The sequence below is a fragment of the Stegostoma tigrinum genome, chromosome 25 (genome assembly GCF_030684315.1).
Source record: "Stegostoma tigrinum isolate sSteTig4 chromosome 25, sSteTig4.hap1, whole genome shotgun sequence".
Taxonomy (NCBI): Eukaryota; Metazoa; Chordata; class Chondrichthyes; order Orectolobiformes; family Stegostomatidae; genus Stegostoma; species Stegostoma tigrinum.
In genome coordinates, this window is record NC_081378.1 from 49,209,941 (window position 1) to 49,234,478 (window position 24,538).

The 24,538-nt window shown below is 38.8% G+C and overlaps 1 protein-coding gene across 6 annotated transcripts in view; it reads right to left on the reverse strand.

Annotated features, from left to right (window-relative positions):
* ints13 (integrator complex subunit 13) overlaps positions 1-24,538 on the reverse strand; it is a 63,376-nt gene that overhangs the window by 36,330 nt on the left and 2,508 nt on the right. For 3 of the 6 annotated variants that reach the window (XM_048554086.2, XM_048554082.2, XM_048554085.2), the window contains exons 2-9: positions 24,409-24,495; positions 19,792-19,866; positions 11,492-11,694; positions 10,682-10,762; positions 9,899-9,989; positions 8,109-8,237; positions 7,937-7,960; positions 1,803-1,887 (exon numbers count right to left, since the gene is read on the reverse strand). In XM_048554086.2, coding sequence (XP_048410043.1) covers positions 1,803-1,887; positions 7,937-7,960; positions 8,109-8,237; positions 9,899-9,989; positions 10,682-10,762; positions 11,492-11,694; positions 19,792-19,866; positions 24,409-24,495 — 775 coding nt within the window. The remainder of the gene's footprint in view (positions 1-1,802; positions 1,888-7,936; positions 7,961-8,108; positions 8,238-9,898; positions 9,990-10,681; positions 10,763-11,491; positions 11,695-19,791; positions 19,867-24,408; positions 24,496-24,538) is intronic. The other 3 variants (XM_048554087.2, XM_048554083.2, XM_059654709.1) reach the window with 1 other exon arrangement.

The window sequence follows — 24,538 nt, forward strand, 5'->3', positions numbered from 1 at the left end:
TAGAGTATGGCGTGCAGTTCTGTAGGAGAGATGCGATAGCACTGGAGAGGGTGCAGAAGAGATTTACCAGATGTTGTCTGGGCTTCAGAAATGAATAAAAATTGGACTGGCTTGACTTGTTTGCTTTGAAGCAGAGAGGATTAAGAGGGGCCATGGTTGAGGTGTATAAAATTATGAGGGACATAGATAGGATATACAGGAAAAGAATCTCTCCCCTTGATGTAGGGATCAATGACTGGGGATTAGATTTAAGGTAAGGGGCAGAAGGCTTGGATGAGATATGATGAAAAACTTTTTTAGCCAGAAGGTGGCAGGAATCTGGAAGTGTCTGCTTGTAAGTGCGATATAGACAGAAACCTCAGAACTTAAGAAATATTTAAATGGACACTCAATGGTGGCTGTTTTTGACTAGCAAAGATGAGATGGGCCAAATAGTCTTTTTCTGTAAAGTGGATCTCTATGACTCTAATTTCTATACCCTCGAACTCATTGTAAACTCTGCTGCTTGTATCCCAACTTGTTACAAGTCTGATTAGTTTGACCTCTATAGTATCTGACCTACAGTGGCTTCTAGGGTATGAACACTTCAACTGTAAAGTTCTCAACTGTAATTTAAATCTTTTCATGGTCTGACCCTTAGCTATCTCTGCAACCTCTTGTAGATCAACAAACTCCCAGTTGTGTAATTTTAAGTCCAGGCTTCTTAGGAATTCTCAATTTCCTTCCTTGATCACTGGTGGTTGTGCCTTTAACTGCAATTCTCCCTTTGAACCTATCTATTTTCTTTCCTCCTTTAAGACACCATTTGAAAACCTAGCTTTTTGATTAAATGTTTGGTCAATGTCCCAATGTATTTTGTGGCTCAATGTCACTTTTGTCCAAAATATTCGTAAAGAAAATTGACAACAGTGTAGAACTCTCAGATTAGCTAGACATCACATGATCTGACCTTAAAATGTATTGTAAGAACTGAGAGCAGGAGTAACCAATTCACCATACCTAGACCGCTCCATCATTCAATAAGATTATGCCTAATCAGATTGTGACCTCAGCTTTCCTATATAACTCCCACAATTCTCTCTTGCTGATCAAAATCTGTTTAACTCAGCTTTGAATAAATTAAATGTCCGAGCCAACACTACTCTCTGGAAGAGGATTCCTCATCTCCATCTTAAATAGGAGTCCCCTTATCTTTAAACGGTGTCCTCTAGTTCTATAATCTCCTACAGCATTTCCTCTCAAGCATCCTCAAAATCTTATAGGTTTCAATAAGACCACTTCTTATTCTTTTAAATTCCACTAAGTGCCGAACAACTTGCTCAATCTTTCCTCAGAAGATTACAAATCATAAACATGACAGCTAGAAATGTTAAAATGATAAAACTGTATGGATAAAGAAAGGCTTTATTTTGGTTTTTCCATTTCCCTGACTTCCTACTTCAGAGTGGGCCGACTCAAGAACCTTGCTGAGTATCAGAATTTTTTTCTCTCAAAAACCTTCTGGAGCATTTTACATCTCCAAGCTGGAAGAAATAACTTGAGATAGCAGAACTAAACCGCAGGACATTATGCAGGCTTGGGTACAGACGGTTTTCTAAATTAGGAGGCGGTCAAGTACATAATGGAGTTCAATCGCTAGTTAGAAAATGAAACTTGTTAAAAAGTGCTCTTGCAACCAGAGGAACAAACACTTAAAAAGGACAGGGTTTATTTTTCTCTTAAATCCCAGCTCATACTAATTTATGGAACTCGATGCTAATTGGTCCCAGTACCGGCTGAATTAAGTCTAAACTGCCACTTACCACTTCTTAGTAGTTCAGTATGAGCATCTTTTTGGTGGAGAAGCTCTACATCATAATTTGCAGAAGTGTTTGCATGTTGTTCTTCCTTTAAATGAAGGATAGTCAGAATGTAAAGGTAATATGTATTTGCTTACAGTCAATGTACAAATATATATATCTAAGCTGCAGTGAAGTGGCCACATAAATAAAATTATTCTCCGACTTGCACCTATGTTGTGGGGCCATTAAGACAGGCCAGTTTTGGCTTCAACGAAAGCTTTTTTTTTTAAAAAAAGATCAGTGGAAGAGAATGCCTTAGTTCTGATGAAGGGTCTAGGCCTGAAACGGCAGCTTTTGTGCTCCTGAGATGCTGCTTGGCCTGCTGTGTTCATCCAGCTCCACACTTCATAATAATGCTTTAGTTTGTCTGCAAACATGGCAGTCTGGCTCAACAGTAGCACCGCATCAGAACACATTACCTTCAGGACCAGTCAATCCTTGAGTTCAGATTATGCTTTGTACAACTGGCCTGAACACTAACATTCTGTTTGTTCTTTTCTGTACCTAAGCAAGCAAAAATGATGTTATTCATCTTTAGCAACAAGATGATTAACATATTAGTTTTGTTTGTGTGTAAGCTTCTCTTCCCACTCGAATATCATTATCTCGTGTTCCCAAGGATCTCTCCTTGGCCCCCTCACCCCTCCTACACATCATCCAAAAGCATGTTAGTTTCCACATGAACACCAATGATACCCAGTTCTACCTCACTACCACCTCTCAATCCTCGCTCCACTGTGTCAAAATTGTCAGTTTGCCCACCCAACATTTAGCACAGTATGAACAGCAACTGCTTCCAATTAAAAATCAGAAAGACTGAAGGCATTGTTTGCATTCCTCACCAACAAATCCATCCCTTGTTACTAACTCTGTCCACCTACCTTTCAAAAAAGACTGTTCACAAGCCTCCCAACCACTTGTCTGTGCCATCACAGACATATCTCCATTTCCAGAACACCACTTAATTACGCCTGTTTTGTTTCATCTCATTGGCTACTGAAACACACATTTGTGCCTTTTCCACATTTAGAGTTGACTATCTCAACACACTCCTTGCTAGTCTCTCATTCTATCCTCCATAATCTACAGGCCATACACAATTCTGTTGCCCATATCCTAGTTCACACAAGTCTCATTAACCCATCACCTAGGCTCTCTGGCATACAATGGCCCTCAAACAACATGTCTCAACTTTAAAAAAGCCACCGTTGTTTTCCAACTAGCTGATGACCTCATGCCTCCTCTGTACTATATCTGAGATTTCAGAATTCTTCTAACACTGGCTTTTTGATTTTCTGATTTTATTTGCTCTATCATTGATGGTCAAGCCTGGGCTTCAAGCTCTACGATACCTTCTGTAATTGTCTTTACTTGTCTATTTTGCTGAAGCCTAAATTCTGTATCGATCTAAATTCATCATAAGGGTCATGTCATGTTTTATTTCATAATGCTCCTCAGAATTTTTTTTAAGCATGCAGTATACATACAAATTGCAGTTACGTGATTGCAAAATTCAGACAGTACAGAGAACTTACAGGAGTTATACTGGTGTGAATTTCACTATGTTACTCTGAATACTTCCATGTCATTTGGTGTGTTAGTGCAAAACTTCAAAATTACAAAACCACATTGCAACCCTCAGAGTCCTACTGCTGTGCAGTATCAATTCTCATCTCTGTAGATGATAACTTTGAGAAGGCGACATGGAACAATGCATATCCCACCAAGACATTGTGTATACGAAAGGTTGAAACAATTAAAGTTTTTTATTTCCCCAACACAGATCAACGGACCAGAATGAGAACTTTATGTAAGTGATGCCATAGCTATTCAGATTTTGAACCAAGTTCTAGCTTTCCTTCTCTCAGCATAACTCTCAATCACCGTTACTTTGTTGCATTTGAGCCATCACTTCACTTTTTTACAGAAACCAACGAATGCCCATTTGTTTAATGATTGGCTCCACTATTCCTTGTATCCCTACCTCAGCTACAAGGCTATTCTGGGTATTAATCGCTCAAGAAAACATTTCTTGATATCAGTTCAGAGTCACTATACCCATCCTCACTGGAGAGAAAATCTGAGCCCCATTTAGATAGTAGTGGGAAGCAACTAGGGAAATCCACTCATTGGCTAATCTGCCCTAGGTACACCAGTTTCAGTGGAGACCGTGCACAGATCTCCTATGCCTCCAGGTTGCCCACAGTAATTTTTTTTTTATTAAATTCATTCTGAAGATGTGGGCACTAGCATTTATTGCCCCTGCCTGAAGCCCAGAGTGCAATTAAGGGTCAACTACATTGCTGTGGGCCTAGAGTCACACGTAGTTTCCTTCCCTAAGGCACACAAGTGACCCAGATGGGCTTTGCCTGACAACAGTTTCAAGGTCATAAGGGGACTGTTAATTCCAAATTTTTTAAAAAATTGAACTCAAATCCACCAGTTGTCATGGCAGGATCGAACCTGGGTCTTGAGAACAATTTCTGGATTGATACCAATGAGAATACCACAATTGCCGCCCCTCTCTGATACAGGATATGAATATGGGGCTACAGAATGACAAGGATTAGAATATGAATGTCGAGGCATATATGGCATTCAACAAAAATAGGAAGATAGGAAGGGAAATACAGAGGAGTACCACTGTTCAGTGAGAATGTCATTTGTGCGACAGTTAGAGATGACCTTGATTCAGAAGATGAGGCTATGGAATTGGTCTGGATTAAGATGAGGAATAGTAGGAGAAAATAAATGGTTCATGAGAGTGGCATACAAGCCCCTCAGAGGTAACCACAATGTGAATAAAGCAGACAAGAAATACTGCATACTTGAGATAAAGGGACGATAATAATTAAGAGCGATTTTAATCTACCGGAAAAATCACACAGGCAATGACAGCCTGAATGAAAAGCTCACAGAATGCTTTTGAAATGGTTTCTCAGAGCAGCACGTACGAAACTGGCTAGACTGCAAGTTATGTTAGATTTGGGCTTGTGTGATGGGACAATTAATGACTTCAGTGTGAACGCATCCACAGGTAGCACTGACCGCAATATGATTAACCTTCATATCCAATGTGAAAGGGAGAAGTTTGGGTCGAAGATTAGTATTCCAAACCTAAATAAGTGCAACTATGTGGACGTGAAATTGAATTAGTTGAACTGAACCAGTGTACTGGGCAAGGGAGTAGATCCACAGAGAAACAGGGACAGACATTTTTTAAAAATTAAGAATACAGTGCTCCAATTATGTATATTCTTACTATGAGGAAAAGTTCCTATGTTTAACTGAAGTAGTTAAGAAGAGCATTGAACTTAAAAGAAAAACCTGCAACTGCACAATGACAAGTGGCATGTCAGGCAATTGGAATTTGAGCATGAGGGAGAGCGAGCTAGCAATGTTCAAATGAATAGTAAGTGTTTCTACTGTGATTTAAAGAGGAAAGCAAGTAAACTGAGTGTTGGTCCTATGAGGAGTTAACAGATAATAGGGAAATGGCAGAAGAAATGTACAAATATTTTACTTCCGTCTTCAATACAACGTATACAAAAAAAAATCAAATGATAGCTATAAATCAGGAAGTGGAAAGGAGAATGAGATTAGTGAGATTTTAAACCACTAGTGAAGTGGAACTGAGCAGGCTGCTGGAGCTGCAGGTTGCCAAGTCTCTGGGCTCAGATAGATTTTATTTTAGGGTCCTAACAGAGGTGGCTAATTTTCCAGAACTTATTGGTTTCTGGAAAGTAGCAAATGTAACTCCTCCATTTAAGGGAGGGAAACAGGAAACAGAAAATTAAAGGTTAGTTACTTGATATCTGATTTTTGCACATTTCCCATGACAATCCATAATGATGATTAAAGCTGGACACTTAGAAATATTTCATGCAATCAGGAAGAACCAGCATGATTGTGTGAAAGGGAAACCATGTTTAACCAAATTATTATAGTTCTTTGAGGCAGCAAGAGCTCTAGTCATGCTCTATTTAGATTTTTAGAAGGCATTTGACAAAATGCCACCTAAATTGGAGTGAACATGCTAGCAAGGAAAGATGATTGGCTGGTTGGCAAGTGTCAAGAGCATACACGAATGGGTTGTTATCTGATCATTGCAGGGGGACACCTACAGGGCTCTGCTTTCTGTAAATTATATCAAGATGATGGCTAAACTTGCAGATGACACAAAGGCAGGCAGCAAAATATACTGTGAAGAGGATGTAAAGGAAGCTGCAGACTGATACAGGCACTTTGAGTGAATGGGCTAATATCTAGCAGATGTAGTATAAAGAGAGACAACATTATTTACTGTGGTAGAAAAAGTAAAATGCAGAGTATAGACAAATGGAGCATGCAATGCAGAGTGATCTAGGTGTTCGAGTGCACAAGTCACAAAAAATTAGCATGCAGATAGTGAGCAATTAAAGTGGCTAATGGAACGTTATCCTTTGTTACAAGAGGGACTGACCACAAAATGAAGAATTTGTGCCCCAGTTACACACAGCACAGGCGAGACCACATCTTGAATGCAGTGTGCAGTTTTAGTTTTCTTAAATAAGGCTGCAAATGTATTAGAGCAGGTTCACTGGATTGATACCTGGAATAAGCAGATTGTCTTATGGATAGGAGATGGACAGGCTGGGCTTGTTTCAATTGGAGTTTTGAAACATGACCGTGGCCAGATTGAAATTTAAGAGATTCTAATGGTCCTGGGGCACTGTTTAAAAATGAGGGTCACCCTCAGAGGACAGCTTTCCTCTCAGAGGGTTGTGCAACTTTGGAACTGTCTGCCTTAGAATGCAACAGAGCCAGGGTCAATGAACATTTCTAAGGGGGAGGTAAATCAATTCTTCATAAGAAAGAGTGGTAGGAAGGTAGGAGTTCAAAACACAATCAGATTAGCCATGATCTTCCTGAATGGTGAAGCAAATTCAAGGGCCCAAATAGCCAATTTCAGATGCCTGTGCGAGCGTTCATTTATGTTGATTTTGTCAGCATTCCTAATTGAACTGAGTGGCTTGCTGGACCACAGAAGAGGGCAGTTATGAGTCTTTCACATTGCTGTGGTTCTGGAGTCACATGTTGATCAAACAGGTAAGGATGACGGATTTCCTCCCCTAAAGGACATTAGTGGGCCACTGGCATCTCCACAGCTACCTCATCAGCTCAATCAGTACCATTTGCAAACACAAAACTGTGAGGTCCAAAGAAGATTCTTTTTAATAAAACAAAATATTGCAGATGCCAAATCCGAAACAAAATCCATGATAAAATGTCAACAAAATGTTAACCTCCATTTCTCTGTCCAATGTTGCCAGACTTAAATATTTGCAGTATTTTCTGTCCTGAAGTCCAAACTGCAAGTTCAACAGGTTTTGAATTTATTTTAAAATACATTAATCTGTATTTTTCATTAACTTTGCCTGTCCTTTTAGGCCAACATGTTGATGATAGGGAAGGAACAATCCAATTCCTCTCTCCCACACTTAAAGCCATGTATTTTGATTGGATTATCCTGCCATCTTGTGGCTGCATTTCACCAGTTAGCTTGATAGTGTGGTCAAATATATCAGGGAGGAGTAGTGGCACAAGTTAATCCAGTAAAACACTGAGCACAATTAAGACTCAAAGTTGTTCTTGTAATTGTACTGTACATTGAACATCAAAATCAAGAAACACTGAACCTCACAGCATCTTATCAATGCAGATAACCATCTATCAATGAATATTATTGATAATTTAACGAAATACTTTCTCCCCACACCCAGTCCCAGCATGTAGAAAGCTTTCAATAATGAACAGATCGCAGCAGGTACATTATCACTGCATGCCACACAAATACGATACAGGGTAATACATATAAACACATAATATTGGGAGGAACAGTACAAACATAGGGTAGCAATCTTAGCGACATTATCATACAAAGGATCATAAAGTAATGTTACAAGAGCAGACAGTTTGAGTGTGACTGCAAAATTGAAAAGGAAAACTATCCAACCAAAAAGATTATATTGCACACCGCCATGTGTTACATGCAATATAACCTATTGATCAGTTTTCATGATCTAATGTTCTATTTTAAAATCAAATTTACTAACCTGTTCACTGACACTGAATGTAGGCTAGCAAACAGAAATATGATGTGGAGAGAAAATAATTTGAAAATTACTTTGAAAAATGTTAATTTTCACAAACTGAAAATAAGAACTAAAAAAACAATTAGATGCTGCACTCTACTTGAAACAGGCAGATTTGAGGGAAAAGACGCACCTTCATGGGTATATTCGTAATAGTAGTGGAGGCAAGGTCAAAGTGTTGCTGGACAAGGGAAGTGAGCTTTGCAGGTAATTGTCTTCCTGCACGGACACTGTGTACCTCACTCGTTAAAGCCAAAGAGATCTGCATAATTAAAAAACAAAATTTAAAACAGTGACTAAAAACATTTGACAACAAAGTTAAATGTGTGTTGAATTGACGCTGTTATTACAAAACACCAATATGGTACATTCACTACTTCTACATTCAAGACAAAATAGAACATTGATCCCAAATATACAACGTTATAACAAAATTAGGTTGTTTGTCTAAATGGGAATAATTTCAAAATAATTCTTGTTTATTTACCCTTTTTAACATAATAAAAAGATCTTGAGGTGCTTCCATTGAAAATTACTATACAAAAATTCAATTGAGCCAGGGAGGAGATATCAGGACAGCTGACTAAGAACTGGTCAGTGAGGAAGATTTTAAGGAGCATCTTAAAAGGAGAAAGAGATTGAGAAGTTTGGGTAGAAATTCTGAAGTCAGGGCAAGATTTTAAAATAGTTCATTACCATGATTAAATTCCCTCTAATTGAAGTCCACAAAAGGGAAAGGAAAAAAAGAAATCATCAGAGCATGCATAATCGAAAGCTAATTCGATGCCAGCTATCTTGACAAATGCTAAATTATTCCTGTTATTGTCAACTCCCTTAAACAACCCAAACTTTGAGGAAATTCAGCTTTGAGCTTTCTGAAGTTATTAGGTAGAGCTGTATAGTCCTCTGCAAATGCTGCATTTTGGTGACACTAATAAAGCCAGCAAACTCCACAGTTCAACAGAAGTTCTCAATCTAGTTTGCTTCAAAAAGTTAACTACTTCAAAATGAAAAATCAGGTAGCACACTTTTTGCAACAATTAAAAGGGCACAGGGATGGAAGAAATGCTTTTTTTGTTCAAATGAGCTTCATTTTAACAATCTTATATAAAAGCAATATGATTAGCTCCCGCACTAAAATCTGTGACCACATCTAAAGAATTCAGTGCATTTTAATAAAGTAATGCCTGAAAATATCATTTTACTTATCACCTATTTTAAATGGTAATGCTACAAAACTCAGTAGAAAACAATGAATGGTGCACAGCTCAACTTGAGGTCATTTAGTGCTTGTAAATGAGACAGGTTTGTAAATATACAGCTTTTACTTTTTGTTATATTGCTGCATTATATTAATTATATACTCATTTTAATTAAGCACATCAACTTCAGCTCCTTCAATTTTTAGTAATGTTCAAGGCATTGGATTCTCTTTATTAAGCGACTCAAGCTGCAGGTACATGACACTGCCATCAAGTCCATGAAGTGCCACAGATTGCTACATATAGCCTTTACAAAACTGATTTTTGCCAAAAACTCTGACTCAGACACCAGTGAGGGATCTGAACAAGCATGTTTACCTAACACATAGGTACACACCTCACACTATTTTTTAAAAAAAGAGAAGCAGCTGTTTTGTCAAAATGCTGAAACCAAATCCTGCTTTGCTTCAGAGAACACAAAGGACAAAATAGTATCAAGCCTAAATGTACTGAAATACCTTCCTCCCAAAGGTGGTCTCTCATTACTTTATCTTTGTGTCCAACAATGTCATGAATATGTTGTCCTATGGACATCGTTAGAATAAGAGCCACTTTGCAATAATTCGGAGCATTGCAGATACAACTTGTCTCCACAGTCAAAAGTAATAATTGAAACTAAAATGCAATCACGTGCCAAATCTTTAAAGTAAACAGGGCTCACATCTTTCCTTGGACGATCTGAAACTAGGCTGTCTTCACCCGCAGTGTAGGTGTGAATTAAGACCAATTCACAATGTTGAATTTGCATCAGGCTGAAAGGAAAGAATAAATATTTGGTTGTACATCTACACCTAATGTAAACTGATAGCTGTTCATCATACTTCTCACTGAATTAACAAGAAGCTAATTTGCGACACTTGTCCTTAACTTTCGTCAATAAGCATTAGATGTTTTAAAACCTAGGTCTTTTCATTTCAACTAAAATGTTCCATGCTTAGTAGTAAAGTTGGTAGACTTTTAGGATGAGATTGCTATTCAAAAACCATCTGTTTTGAACAAAGCTGCCACAAACAAACTTGTAAATGACCAACTAAGAACAGTCATCATTTGACATTACTTCCTCAGTTGGCCTATTTTCAATCAAAAATAAAGAGAATGCCTGAAGAAAACAAGTTAGAACAATACTGAATTGCAATAAAAAACAGCCAAAGCAAGGGACAAAAACAGAAATTGGAGAAACTCTGCAGGTCTGGCAGCATCTGTGGGAAGAAAGCACAGTTCATCTTCCAAGTCTGATGATTCTTCATCAGAGAGCAAGGGTTTTAACCAATGGCACTCTTCACTGACATGAAAGAGAGCAGACTAATCAGAATGCTGAATATCTAAAAAATTGCACTTTGTTAACTGTCAAAAACTATTCTTCTAAAAGGACAACACTCAGGAACCACAGATATGAATAATGTTCAAGTACATTCTTCGCATTGAAGGGCAGGCCTAAACTTACTTATCAGAACTAGCTGCTAACTTGTTATGCTCATGGATTGTCTCTTGGACACAGTCTTCCAACATTCGCACGTGGCTGTCACTGCAAAGCAGATTTAGAACAGAATTAGAAGAGGATCAGAACAAACTTGGCAAAACCAGTTCAGAGTTTACGGTGTAGTGACCACAATATAGAAATCAAACTAAAAACTTAAAGCAATCTTGCCAACTAACAGTATCTGATTAATTATAAGTAGCACATTCTCAGTATAAGAAACAAAGCTTTTTAAAAAAATAATCTTAACAGACCCAGAGATAACACGGTGTGAAGCTGGATGAACACAGCAGGCCGAGCAGCATCAGAGGAGCAGGAAAGCTGACGTTTTGGGTCGAGACTCTTCTTCTTCAAAAAAAAAGGGGCATTCTAGGAAAAATGGGCACAGATTTGGGAGGTAACATGTTCAAGAACTTGACAAAGTTCAAGAGACAGGATGGTAAACTGCAAGATTTTCTTATTGATGCAGCGGGTGAGGGCTGCAGATTTAAAATTAATCTGTGCAATAAGGGAAAGTCAAGACAAAATCAATCTGAAACAAGCTTAGTTTGATAAAAGATGCCAAACTTTGTATTCAGATCAGAATCTGCTTTCAAATTAATGAAAGAATCTTCTGCATCGAAAGAGAAATATTATGTGAGTTTTGATCAGAAATTAAGATCAATCATTTTAATGCAATTCAAGTTATGAATTTAATAGATGTCAACAAAAGATATTTGCTCAAATGACTGGGCAAGAATTATCGCAAATGTTGCAGAGAATACTGAAGCAGCACACCTTTTGGCATTAGTTATACAGATGATACGACCCCGGTTGCTGACACGGTCTGCATTTTCCATTAACGTGGTCCGGGCTTCGTGCTGATAATCAGTACATTTGCACAGGACCTCCACCGCTTCAACTAAACCATGCAGCACACTGCAACACTCTGGGTCCATACGTGGGTTGGGAGGCCCGACAGCTGCTAAGGCTGCCATCAACTGTTACAGAAAATAAGATCCATTATCGTTGTCACAATAGAAAAACTCTGGTGAATTAAGATGTTTGCATGGAGTTAATCACGATGGCTATTTCAGAAAATTGAGAAATTCTGAAACCAAGTTATAAAAATCAAAATACAGCACAAAGGAAGGCTATTCAGCCCATTATGCCAACGGCACAGCTATCAGTTATGTCATCTCCCCTTTTTTATCCCCAAATCTAATTCTCTTTCCAAACCTACTAGACAAAATAAGTACTTCATGTCATTCAGTTTCTTCTGTCAATTATAATCAAATCCTGATGATGTAGTTTTTCGTATACTCTATCAAGACCACTCATGCTTTTGAATTCCTCTAAAAGGTCTCTTATCCTTTACTCTAAGGAGGATAATGTCAGTTTCTCCAGTCTCTCCTTGTCACTGAAGACCATCATCTTTAGCACCATTCTGGGCAATCTCTTCTTACTGCTTCTAAGACTTCAACATTCTTCCTGAAGTGTGGTGCTAGAACTGGCCACAAAGCACCACCTAGGACCTATACCAGAGTTTTAAGATTTAGCAGAATTTTGTCTTCAAACTGTTCTTTTAGAAAAGAAAAATCACATACTTTTTTTAAAGAACTAAATATCCATGTGAACTCACCTAACCATACTGAATGGCTTCATGTGCACCCTGGGTCTTGCTGCTTCTACACTTCCTTCAAAAAATCATATCATTCAGTTTATGCTTCACATCAATTACCTCTTCAACAGCACTGATTATTTCCAACTTTGATCATTTTCATTTCAGATTTCCGGCATACACGCTAATCTGCTTTTTCATTTAGTTGATATCACCTCTCCTTCTTTTGTACAAATTCCATTACTCCATGCTTCGCTGTATTAAATTTAAATTTAATTTAAATTCAATCTACATGTGACCATTTCACCAGGTCACCTACGGCCTCTTGAAGCCATTCCTGTCCTCTTCATTGTTCGTTGCATGCTCAAGTTTCTTATTATTACAAACTCTAAAATTTTGCCCTGCACACATCAAAATAGCGCAGGGAACCTGTACCAGCCTTGGAGACTACCACGCTACCACTGCACATTAACAAATAAACAACTCTTCACCACTATGCCCTTTTCTCCCTTAGCCAACTTCAGACCCACACAAATTACTGTCCCCATAATTCATAACATTTATTATGTGCTACATCAGTGGGCTTGAAGTCCATATAAATGACAAGGGCATGATCCTTGGCAACCATCTTAGTTACTTCATTGAACCCTATCAAGTCAGTAAAACATGATACATCCAAATGTCAATTAATTTCATCTGTAACAGTGTCAAAATTTCCCCATGTTAAGACGATGGTGTATCCTTCTCCTTTTTATTAAAACAGGCTGAATACAGCACCGTAACTATTATGATTATCTTGGGAGAGATCATAAACAGTTTGTCTTGGGAAAGCAGCAAAAATTCAAAATCCCAGTCATTTACTAAAAGAAGCAAGTCACAAAAGTTCAGTTTAAACCACAAGAATTTTCATGAGGCAAAAATCAAAGTAAACACTACGTTTTATCTTATACTTTGACATTCAAAATTGATATGAATTAGCAGACAAATTGTGGTCAAACATAAATGATAAATTGCACATTAAATGGCAGATATAACAAAGATGTATTATGTGAATCAGCTATGCAGTACACAAGATTTCCACGATCATCTTCAGTTACAGTTACAAAGTCCTTTCTCATGAGGGATTTCAGCTTCTGTCCTCTAGGAACAAGTCTGATATCCAACTCTCAATAGCACACAGTTCACCAGAATTCCGTGGGCAGTCCTCACTACAAACAGCACACATATACAGAACAGGACAGCAACAGCAACTTATACTCAGCTTCTGGATCTAGTTTCTTTCAAAATCCCAAAATGAGCCAAGGTTTTTTCACAGTAGGATGTGTGACGCAGAAAACAGATTTACCAGAAAGAAAGCTCCACCTGATTGTACTGTGCTAAAATACAAATACTGCAGCCATTGTTAATTCCAGAAACAGACTTCAACAATTTAACCACAAACTTGAATGGCTTGACGAGCACCCCAACTACCACCTTAAATGTTCATTTTGCCCTCAACACTGGGGCAGGGACATTTGCCAAGGCTCCTTCGAAAGCACCTTCCAAACCAGTGACTTTTACAACTGAGATGGTCAAAGAGAGTAAAGACATGGCAGCAAAATCCCACCCCCCCGCCACCCCACAAAGTCTCACATCACCCTGACTTTGAACAGTATCATCATTCCTTCAGTCTTTATAAAACCCTACGACACAACTGCAAAAATTTCGGCTCAGCAAATCCGCTCCACCATCCAATGACATCACAGATAATCTAATAAGCCTCAACTCCGCTTTCCTGTCTTTGCCCCATTACCCTTGATTCCCTTACTAATTAAAAACCAATGCAGCCTCGAATAGACTTAAACTGGCCTCTGCAGCCCTCTATAGTAAAGAACTTCACAGATTCGCTGACTCCTCCTCACGTGATCCTTAATGTGTAACCCCTTACTCTGATATTCTGGTCTTAGACTCTCCCACAAGCAGAAAATAACTGCTCTGCAGCTACTCTGTTATGCCTTAGAAAAATCTTGTATGCTTCAATAATGTTGGCTCTAATTCTTCTGATCTCCTACAACTACAACCTCTCATTATAAAAAGCTCTCTCTATACCTAGAATCAGCCTAGTAAACTTTTTTCTCAACTGCCTCCACTGCCAGTAAATTTTCCCCTAGATAAGGGAACTAAAACAGTTTACAGTATTCCTGGTGTGGTCTGACTAGAGCCTCATATCTCCTTTGAAATACAAGTCAACGGCCCATTTGTCTTCCTTTTTATCTGTTAAACTTGGGTTCATGCATGAAGACCCCAGAACCCCCTCTGTTGAAGCTTTCTGCCATTTCTCTCCATTTAAATAATATTCAACTCTTCTACTTTTCCTGCCACAGCTCATAACATTTTCCTCACATCGTATACCATCTGTAAAGTTCTGCCCACTCACTTAACACGTCTGTATCTCGCTGTAAAATCAGTGAGTCATCCTCTCTACTTTTCTTCCCACCCATTTTCCCTCAGGTATAATTCCTGCGGTGGCTGACCTTACCATTACCTCCTTAACCTCACCCCTCGCCTGAGGCATGGTGATCCTCAGGTTAAACCACCACCAGTCGTCGAATGAGAAAGTAGGTCTATGGTCTGAAAAGATTACAGCAGCTTTATAGTCTTTTTAAAATATAGAGTCCTACAGCATGGAGACTGGCCCTTTGGCCCAAACTAGTCCCTGCTGACCAAAATGTCCACCCACACTAATCCCATTTCCCTGCACTTGGCCCATATCCTTCTAAACCCTTCTTATCCATGTATTTGTCCAAATGCATTTTAAATATTGAAAATGTACCTGCCTCAAACACTTCCACCAGCAGCTCATTCCATATGCAAACCACCCTCAATGTAAACAAGTTTCCCCAAGTTCCCAGTTATTCCGTCCCTTCACCTTAAGCTGATGCCCTCTCGTCCTCAATTCCTCAACAGTGGGAAAAAGACTGGGTGCATTTACTCTGTCCATTGCCTCTCATGATCTTATACACTTTTACAAGATACCCCCTCAGTCTCCTATGCTGTAAAGAAAAATGTCCTAGCTTGTCCAAGCTCTCCCTATAACTCAGTCCCTCGAGTCCTGGCAACTCCTTGTAAATTTCTTCTGCACTCTCTTCAGTTTAATAACATCCTTCCTATAGCAAGGTGACCAAAATACTCCAAGTGCAGCCTCACTGATGTCCTGTATAACTGCAACACAACTTCTCAACTTCTGTACTCAATGCCTGACTGATGAAGGCCAGTGTGCCAAAAGCCTTCTTCACTCCCCTGCCTACCTGTGTCTTCACTTTCAGAGAACCGTGCACCTGAACTCCAAGGTCCCTCTGTTCCACTACACTCCTTAAGGCCCTATAATCCACCATAAAACTCCTACCTTGATTTGATTTTCCAAAATGCAATACCTCATTACTACTTATATTAAACTCTATTTGCCATTTCTTGGCCCACTTCCCCAACTGATCAAAGTCCTGCTGCAATCTCTGATAACCTTCCTCAGTGCCCACAATACCGCCTACTTTAGTGTCATCGGCAAATTTACTAATCATGCCTTGTACATTTTCATCCAAATCACTGATATAGATAACAAACAGCAATGGGCCCAGCACTGACCACTGAAGCACTCCACAAGTCACAGGTTTCCAGTCCAAAAATAATTCTTCTATTTTTGACCTCTGCTTCCTACCATCAAGCCAATTGTGTATCCAATTTGCCAGCTCTCCTTGGATTCCATGTGCTCCAGCCTACTACGTACTTATCAAAGGCCTTACTGAAATCCATATAGACTACCACCCTGCCCTCATCAACTTTCCTTGTCACTTCAAAGAACTTTATCAAATTGGTGATGCATGATTTCCCAACACAGTCATGTGTCTACTCCTAATCAAACCTGGTTTTTCCAAATGCATGTATATTTTAACCTTCAGAATCTTAAGTAAATTAGCTACCAACGATGTTAACTTATTAGTCTATAATACCCAGGTTTTTCTTTACAGCCCTTCTTGAATAAGGGCACATTTGCTACCCTCCAGTCTTCTGGGACCTTACCCTGGCTAACAATGATGCAAATATATCAGCCAGTGCTCCTGCAATTTCTTCTCTAGCATCTTGCAGAGTTCTTGGATATATCTGGTCAGGACCAGGAGATTTATCCACCTTCATGCATTGTAATACATCCAATGCCTCCTCTGCTGTAACATGAACTGTCCCCAAGTTATCACCATTAACTTTCCCCAAGTTCCCAAGACTTCATGCCTTTCTCCACAGTAAACACAAAGGAGAAATATTTATTGAGGACCTCCCCCATCTCCAATCATGTCCACTTTGCTCCACGAGGGGTCCTATTCTCTCTAGTTACTCTTTTTCCTTTAATATACTTAAAGAATCTCTTTGGATTCACCCTAATCTTCTCAGCCAAAGCTGTCTTGTGCCCCCTTTTTGCCCTTCTGATTTCCTTCTTCAGTAAACTCCTGTATCCCCTATATACCTCTAGAGATTCCCTTGATCCTAGCTCCCTGTGGCTGAGCCATGTCTCTTCCTTTTTCCTTGTCACAGCCTCAATATCTCGGCATCCAGAGTTCCCTAGTCCTGCCAAGTTTGCCCTTCACCCTCACAGGAACATATAGACCTTGAAGTCTAGCTATCACACTTTTAAAGGCCTCCCACTTGTCAGATGTCCCTTTGCCTGCAAACAAACTACTCCAATCAACCCTTGCAAGCTCCTGTCTCATTCCATCAAAATTCACCTTGCCCCAATTTAGAACATGAACCTGTGGACCAGTTTTGTCTCTCTCCATAACTACTTTAAAATTAATAGGTCACTGTGGTCACTCACCCCAAGGGCCACTGTTACCTCAAGCACTTGCCCTGTCCTATTTCCCAACAGTAGGTGCAAGTCCTGCCCTTTCCTGAGTAAGAGCCTCTATACACTATTTGAGGAAATTTTCCTAAACACAAATTCCACCCTACCTAAATATTTAACACTACAGTAGGCCCAGTCGATGTTAAGAAAATTAAAAATCCCCTATGACAAGCCTATTACTCTGCAAGACTCCCCAGTCTCCCTGCATATTTGTTCCTCTAATTCCTGTTGACTATTTGAAGCCTTTCTACTTAATAGAAATGGGATTTATTTCAGTTCTAATTAATAATGTGCAGGATTTGCTTCAGTCAACATTAATGTTATGTTTAATTTGGAATTTTCTCTTTTATTCATTCATTCATTGGATGAGTGTGTCGTCGGAAAGGCCACCATTTTTGCCTAACCCTAAGTGCCCCAGAGAAGGTGGCAGAGAGTGTTAACATGGATTCTAGAGGTTCAAGTAGTGCCAGCACACTCATTGTGCTGTCAGGAAGGGGGTGCTAGGTCCCTAACCCAGGTACTGTGAAGGAATGGTGATATACATTAACTCTAAATCAGGAGAGGGCATGGTTTAAAGTGAAAATTTGTTGTTGGTTGGAACATTCTCATGCTGTGCTGCTCTTGGCAGTAGAGGTCCTGGGCTTTTTGTTTTTTTAAAAAAAAAAGAGGTTTTGAAGGTGGTTTTGAGTCATATTGATGCATTTTCTAGATGATATACACTGAGGCCATTGTGCATCAGTGGTGCATGTGTAGAAGGCGGTAGACGGCATGCTGATCAAGCAAACTATTTTGCACTGAATGGTATGAAGCTTCTGATTGTTATGGGAGCTGTCCTCATCCAGGTGAGAATACCCATCATGCTCCTTACGTCGCTCACGTGGGCGGTGCGCAGACTTCCTAATCAATCACTTCAGAGATGTTCACGCCTCTGGGGCAGGTCGGATTTGAATCCGAAGACAGGGGCACTACTACTGCACCACAAAAACCTTTCATTGCCACTTCTGGTCTGTACGTTTTGTTGTAAACCCAGAAGTTTTTAGGATGAATGACTAACTGTAATCATGCAAAATAGAAAGATTCACTGATACAATTGCAGGTAATGGTATATTTTGGGAGAGATCAACGCAAGTTTTATTCTGCATCTAGATGTACAATAATCAAGCTGAAACTGTCTGATGCAAATATACTGACAAAATTGGGCCAATTGAGCAGTTAAATTACTAATTTCTATTCCCCACCTGGCAAAGAGACTATGAGAAGTAGATGACAGAATTAAAAGAGAGCACTCCCAGGAGATCATGTTCACCAGCATTTGAGTTACTTGCAACACACGCTCCACATGCGCTGGCTTACAGAGATTTTACTGTATTAAGCATTCATGGTGAAAAGGTGCACAATTTCCAAGCACCATCTCTCAAAAACAAAAATCATGTATGTCACAGAAAATTACAGACAGTTAGTGCAAAGTTAACTGAAACAATGCATAGATGGTGTTTGAAAAATGAAAAGAAAACTCAAGTCCCATATACAATAGAGATACACTTCAGCTCTTTTAAAATTAATTGCCAGCTTGGCAACTTGACATTCTTCTGATTCAGATAGCCTATGGCTGTTCCTGAAATATTACACTGGTTCAGCCAAACTACTGAAACCACATTCCTGTGGTTTGGCCTGGACTGTTGTCCCATTGTAAATTCTACATTTTTGCATGCTGTCCCACCTGCTTTGGCATATCCAAGTATGCTTTCAGGGATTTTTTTTCCTGTTAAGTTTTCTGCTTGATTCTATGGACATTTCAGAAGCAACCTTCATCCTGAAAATCCCTAGCAAATCTTACTTAGATTTACTTTCCTGTTTTTTGACACACTTTTCAGGTGCCAGATTATTTTCAAACCCCTTCAGTTATTCAATTTTAGGCTAAAGTAAAATTGCAGTGATGTTACGAAGAATTTGAAAGCATTTGCAGGTGTTAAGGCAGGTTATTTCTTTTTAATAAATACCATAAATTCACAGAAAACTAATTGGATAAGTATTTGATAAAGATTATATTGAACTATGGGGAAAATGGAGCGTTTGGTTTTGGCACTGTTGTTGCAAAGAGATAACGCCGACACAATAACCAAAATATCTCTGTGTTGCAGCCTTCTTTGGCTCTATTGAAAATAAACCAACTGAAAAACTATTTATGTTGCACTTCTGCTGTAGTTTCTATGAAGTAAAATGTTTCTGTTGCACATGTTATCACTACCCAGATTAAGGTCTTTGTAATCAGGCATTTGGTAAAGCAAATTGAATGAAGATCATTCTAAATATTAGCGATATCTTACTTTAATTTTAAAGAATGGTCAGCTCATGTCAACAATATGTTCGTTTAGAAGATAAATTATTTAATGATAAATGGAGATGAGAAGAATAGTTACAGACAGCAAAACATGAGGTGCAACCAAACTATAGAGAAGTAGGTAAAATAATTTGTATATGAAATGCAGTAGAGTGCTTTCAAAAACAGTCGCTTGAAAATCAACAATAAAAATTGAGGATTATCAAGGTCAGTGGAGGTGATTGAAATAATTAATTCCCTACTCCAAAATCAAACCTTTGTTATACCTCCTGCAGGTTCTGATCTTCTTGCCCCCAGGAGTTCAGGGTGTGTGCTCTTGAGTCACTTACAATGAAATTCACCTGAAAAACACAAAGTCAAAACTAAGAACAAATGCGATAAACATACGGATCTGAAGTAGATGTCAAAGTACTTTAAAAGGGTAAAAATACAGTAGATTTACAGAACATGGTTGGCATATTATAATTCAATCTTCTTTAGAAATAATAATTATTCAAATATCGAGAACACTGTCCGCAACATATTTCATCCAAACTTAGCAGGCAGATTTACAAGAGAAGCAGTGTTTCTCAGAAATAGTGATCACAGCACTTCAACACAAATTACAATATCCCAATAAAGAATGGGCAGCACATACCACATCATGAAATAAATAATGGAATTCACATTTTGAGAATAAATTATCCCAATAATTGAAAATTTGGTTGATTTCTTTTTCCTCTTCGTCAGTTTATGCACAACTAAACAGGCATTCACCTTTAGGACTTCCTTTTAAGCAAAAACAAGCTAAGTGGAAGAGATTATAACCCATCCACACCATATAATCCTGAAGTTTAATTTACTTTGCAGTTGACTCCTGCAATTTGTACTGCAACCATAGAAAATAAACCAACTGGAAACCTATTATTGGAGCATATCTGTGTACAAAGTTAAATGTTTTAGTTGTAAAGAAACAAATTTTATCAATACTTGGATTACAGTCACTGTCAAACATTTGGTAAAGACAAGCGAATAAAGACAATCCTTAAAATTATGAGCAAGCAGTACCTAATATTAAAGAATGGACAACTCATGTCAGTAATACATTAGCTTAGAAGAAAACAAAAACAATAATAAATGGAGACGAGATGAACTGTTACAGAGAATAACGCATGAGGTAATCAATTAAAGAATTATAGATAATTAAGATATTCTGATAACCAAGGCCAAAGGCCCTTGTACAAACTCCATCCCCCAGCCTCCGACTCCACCCTTCTTAGTAACTGTTTTTTCAAAATAACTAGACTGCTCCTACCTTAGTGTTATGCGAGACCCTAAAATAGGTTTCCACCTGCGTCATCGCTAAGGTCATCTCTTTCCACTTCCCTAACATCGTTAAACTCCACTCCAGCATTGACTCATTTGCTATTAAAGCATACAATACTTTTGTTTCCTATAGAACTAGCTGCTCCAACACATTCTTAGCCAGCGACCAATCTTGCACAAATATGATCCCCTCAAAACTCTATTGTCTACATCCTCACTTAGAGTCATGTTTACCCATCCGTGCTTGCTGAGCTTGACTCCCAGGTAAGCAATGTCTCAATTTTAAGATTCTCAGCCTTGTTTATAACTCCCTCTATTTCAAAATCCTTCTTTTCCCCATAACTATCACCAGCACTACAATACGTCAAAATAACCACATTTACCCAATTCTGATCTCTTATACATTTGATTTTAAATCTCTCAACCACTGGCGCTGTGCCTTCAATTGTCTGGCTCTGGAAGTTACTCACTAATCCATTCCACCTCACTGCCTCCCATAAAATACTCATTAAAGCTCAAGTCATCTGCCCTAGCACTTTATATGACTCTGTGTTTAATTCTGCTTAACGATACACCTGCAAAAGTCCCTTGGGATATTTACTACCTCGAATCTGGGATACAAGTACAAGTTGTTGCTGCAATTAAAAATAAGCAGGAAAGAAGAAAATCCCTGAAAAGCAGAGAAGAATTAATATTTAAAAACAAGACCTATCTAACAGCTAACGAACAAAAGTGCAGAGCAGGGTATGTTATCTAATACACATTTTGTTGAAATATCTGTTAGCAAGTGTGTGGAGGTTAAATTGGAACAACATAAATGATTTGATGAGTTTTAAAATTGAAGAAAATGTAAAAACATCTGGCACTCCTGTGATTTATAACATCAACTAAATATGGCAGTTAATAGTCATTTTCACCCAATTACAGATCTCAATACAAAAAAAGGACCTTGCGTGTAGCACCCCTTCTGAATAAATATTAGGAACAGCATTAGAAGCTCCTTATGCTTTCATTTGACACTAACATGAACTTGTGACAGAAACAGTTTGAGACACAAATTGCTGCTAAATACGAATAGCATATTGTAGAACATAATTGCTGTACTCTCCAAATACACATTTATAGACTATTTATCTGCTACTGTTTTAGCAAAAACAGTTAAAATTGGTCCTCTGAAACAAATACAATAAATGCTGGAGTGAGGAACAGAGTTGATGGTTCAAGCTCAATGTATCTCTTCTTCAATTCTGAATCATACAGGATTCAAAACATGAACTCTGCCTCTATTGCCACAGATGCTGCCAGACTTGCAGCTTCTCTATCATTTTGTTTTTTCTTCAGATTCCCAGCACTGCAGTATTTTGCTTTAATAGAAAAATGGTCCTTGATTGTTCAAATTTGAAATAAACATTTGTGAAATATATTTAGGATCAGTAACAGGTACTATGGTCAGATAAAGGGCCAATACTCATCAGATGAGCTCATCAACAAGGCCACGTATGTGTGAAACCACAAGAGGTGGGGAAGATACTAAATGGATATTTGGCATCAATAGTTTACTGTGGAGAAGGATATACAAAGGTAGAGAACATGATAAATGTCCATATTACAGAGATGGTGGTGCTGCTGGATGTCTTAAACTGCATAAAAGGAGGATAAATCCCTAGGACCTGATCAGGTGTGCCCTTGAACTCTCTCAGAAGCCAGGGTAGTGATTGCTGGGCCTTTTACTGAGATATTTGTGTCATTGATAGCCACAGATGAGGTGTCATAAGACTGGAGGTTGGCTAACATGGTGCCACTAAAGAAAGGTGGTAGGGAAAAGCCAGGCAACAATAGACAGGTGAGCCTGATACTGGTGGTGTGCAAGTTGGAGAGGATCTGATGGATAGGATTTACATGTATTTGGAAAGGCTAGGACCGATTAGGAATAGTCAACACTGCTTTGTGCGTGGGAAAACGTGTCTCACTAACTTGACTGAGTGCTTTGAAGTAGTAATGTAGAGAATTGTTGAAGGCGGAGCACTGAACATGATCTATGTGGGCTTCAGTAAGGTGTTTGACAAGGTTCCTCATGGTAGGCTGGTTAGCAAAGTTAGATCACATGGAATACAGGGAGAACTAGCCATTTGGGTACATATATGGCTTGAAGGTAGGAGACAGATGGATGGTAGAGGAGGATTGCTTTTCAGACTACATGCCTGTGACCAGCGATGTGCCACAAGGATCGGTGCTGGGTCCACTGCTTTTCATCATTTATATAAGTGATTTGGATGTGAATGCAGGAGATATGGATAGCAACTTTGCAGATGATATCAACTGCAGGGGCGTAGCAGACAGCAAAGGACAGTATATCGGTACCTTGATCAGAACCTTGAAAGGCTCAGTGGTTAGCACTGCTGCGTCACAGCACCATGCACCAGGTTCAATTCCAGCCGTGTGTGCACGTCCACAGTCCAAAGATGTACAGGTTAGGTGGAGTGGCCATGCTAAATTGTCCATAGCAATAATGTGTAGGCTGTGTGGATTAACCATTACATTAGGGTTACAGGGACTGGGGGCTGGGGAAAGAGTATATCTGCGTGGGATGCTCTTTGGAGAGTAGGTGTGGACTTGTAGGGCCAAATGGCCCATTTCCACACTGAAAGGCCTCTTAAAATAAAAACAAAGATGGGCTGAGGAGGCACCGATGGAGCAAATAATTAAAATAACGAACAAAAACTGGAAATGCTCAGGTGCTGTGCAGCATCTGTGAAGGATTCAATTCTGAAGAGGAGCCACCGGACCCGAATCATTAACTCTGATTTTTTTCTTTGCAGATGCTGCCAGAGCTGAGCTTTTCCAGCAACTTCTGTTTTTGTTCTGATTTACACTTTAGTTTTTATGTAGTAAAAATAAAGCTTCAGATTACAAATCAAATCTTTCTCTGTGCTCATGAATCTTCCCTAAGCCTTCAGGAAACCTTGAGAAGGATAACATGTAGGGCGTATTTTTTTAAAATATTTGATCTTAGGGCTGTTTTATGTACTTTCCAGAACAACATCAAGAGTTACATTCAGCCGATGCAAATAGTGGCCAATGATCACAGTGGAAAAGTACCACTATTCTCAGTACACTTAAAAAAAACAAAAAACAATTGGAGAAAAGCACAATTCCATGACGAAAATTCAAATGAATTCATAAGATATTTGCTCTGTAATTACATTTTCCTGCTAGTTACAAGCAAAAAGTAAAATTGGGGTGAAATTGGACATGGGTGGGTATGCAATATTGACAACTTTGCTCTGGCCTCCAATTACAATTCACCCCAAGCTCCATCTTCACCCTCGATCAATTCTATCGACTTCAATAGGACCGGCGTGTCAGAGATACAATATCACAGGCAGCAAATGCAATTCCGCACAGGTCCAATTGAACTCCAAAGAATTCTCCCTTAGGAGACCATCTGATTCTAAATTACAATCAAAGCATTAGATTCTCCTCTAGAATATTGTTTTTCCATTGTTCATTAAATCGATTACAATTCTAGCATATAGCAACAAAAAAATGCATCTCAAAAGCACTTTTTTTTTACTTACCCTGGTTGCACCCATTAATTGCTTTGGAGCAACTGTTAGCAGCCTTTGGTCACCAGATGTTGACGTCATGCTGCTTAATGTTGCCGGCTGAGATACACAGGGAAATTAAATAGAACATATTTTATATACG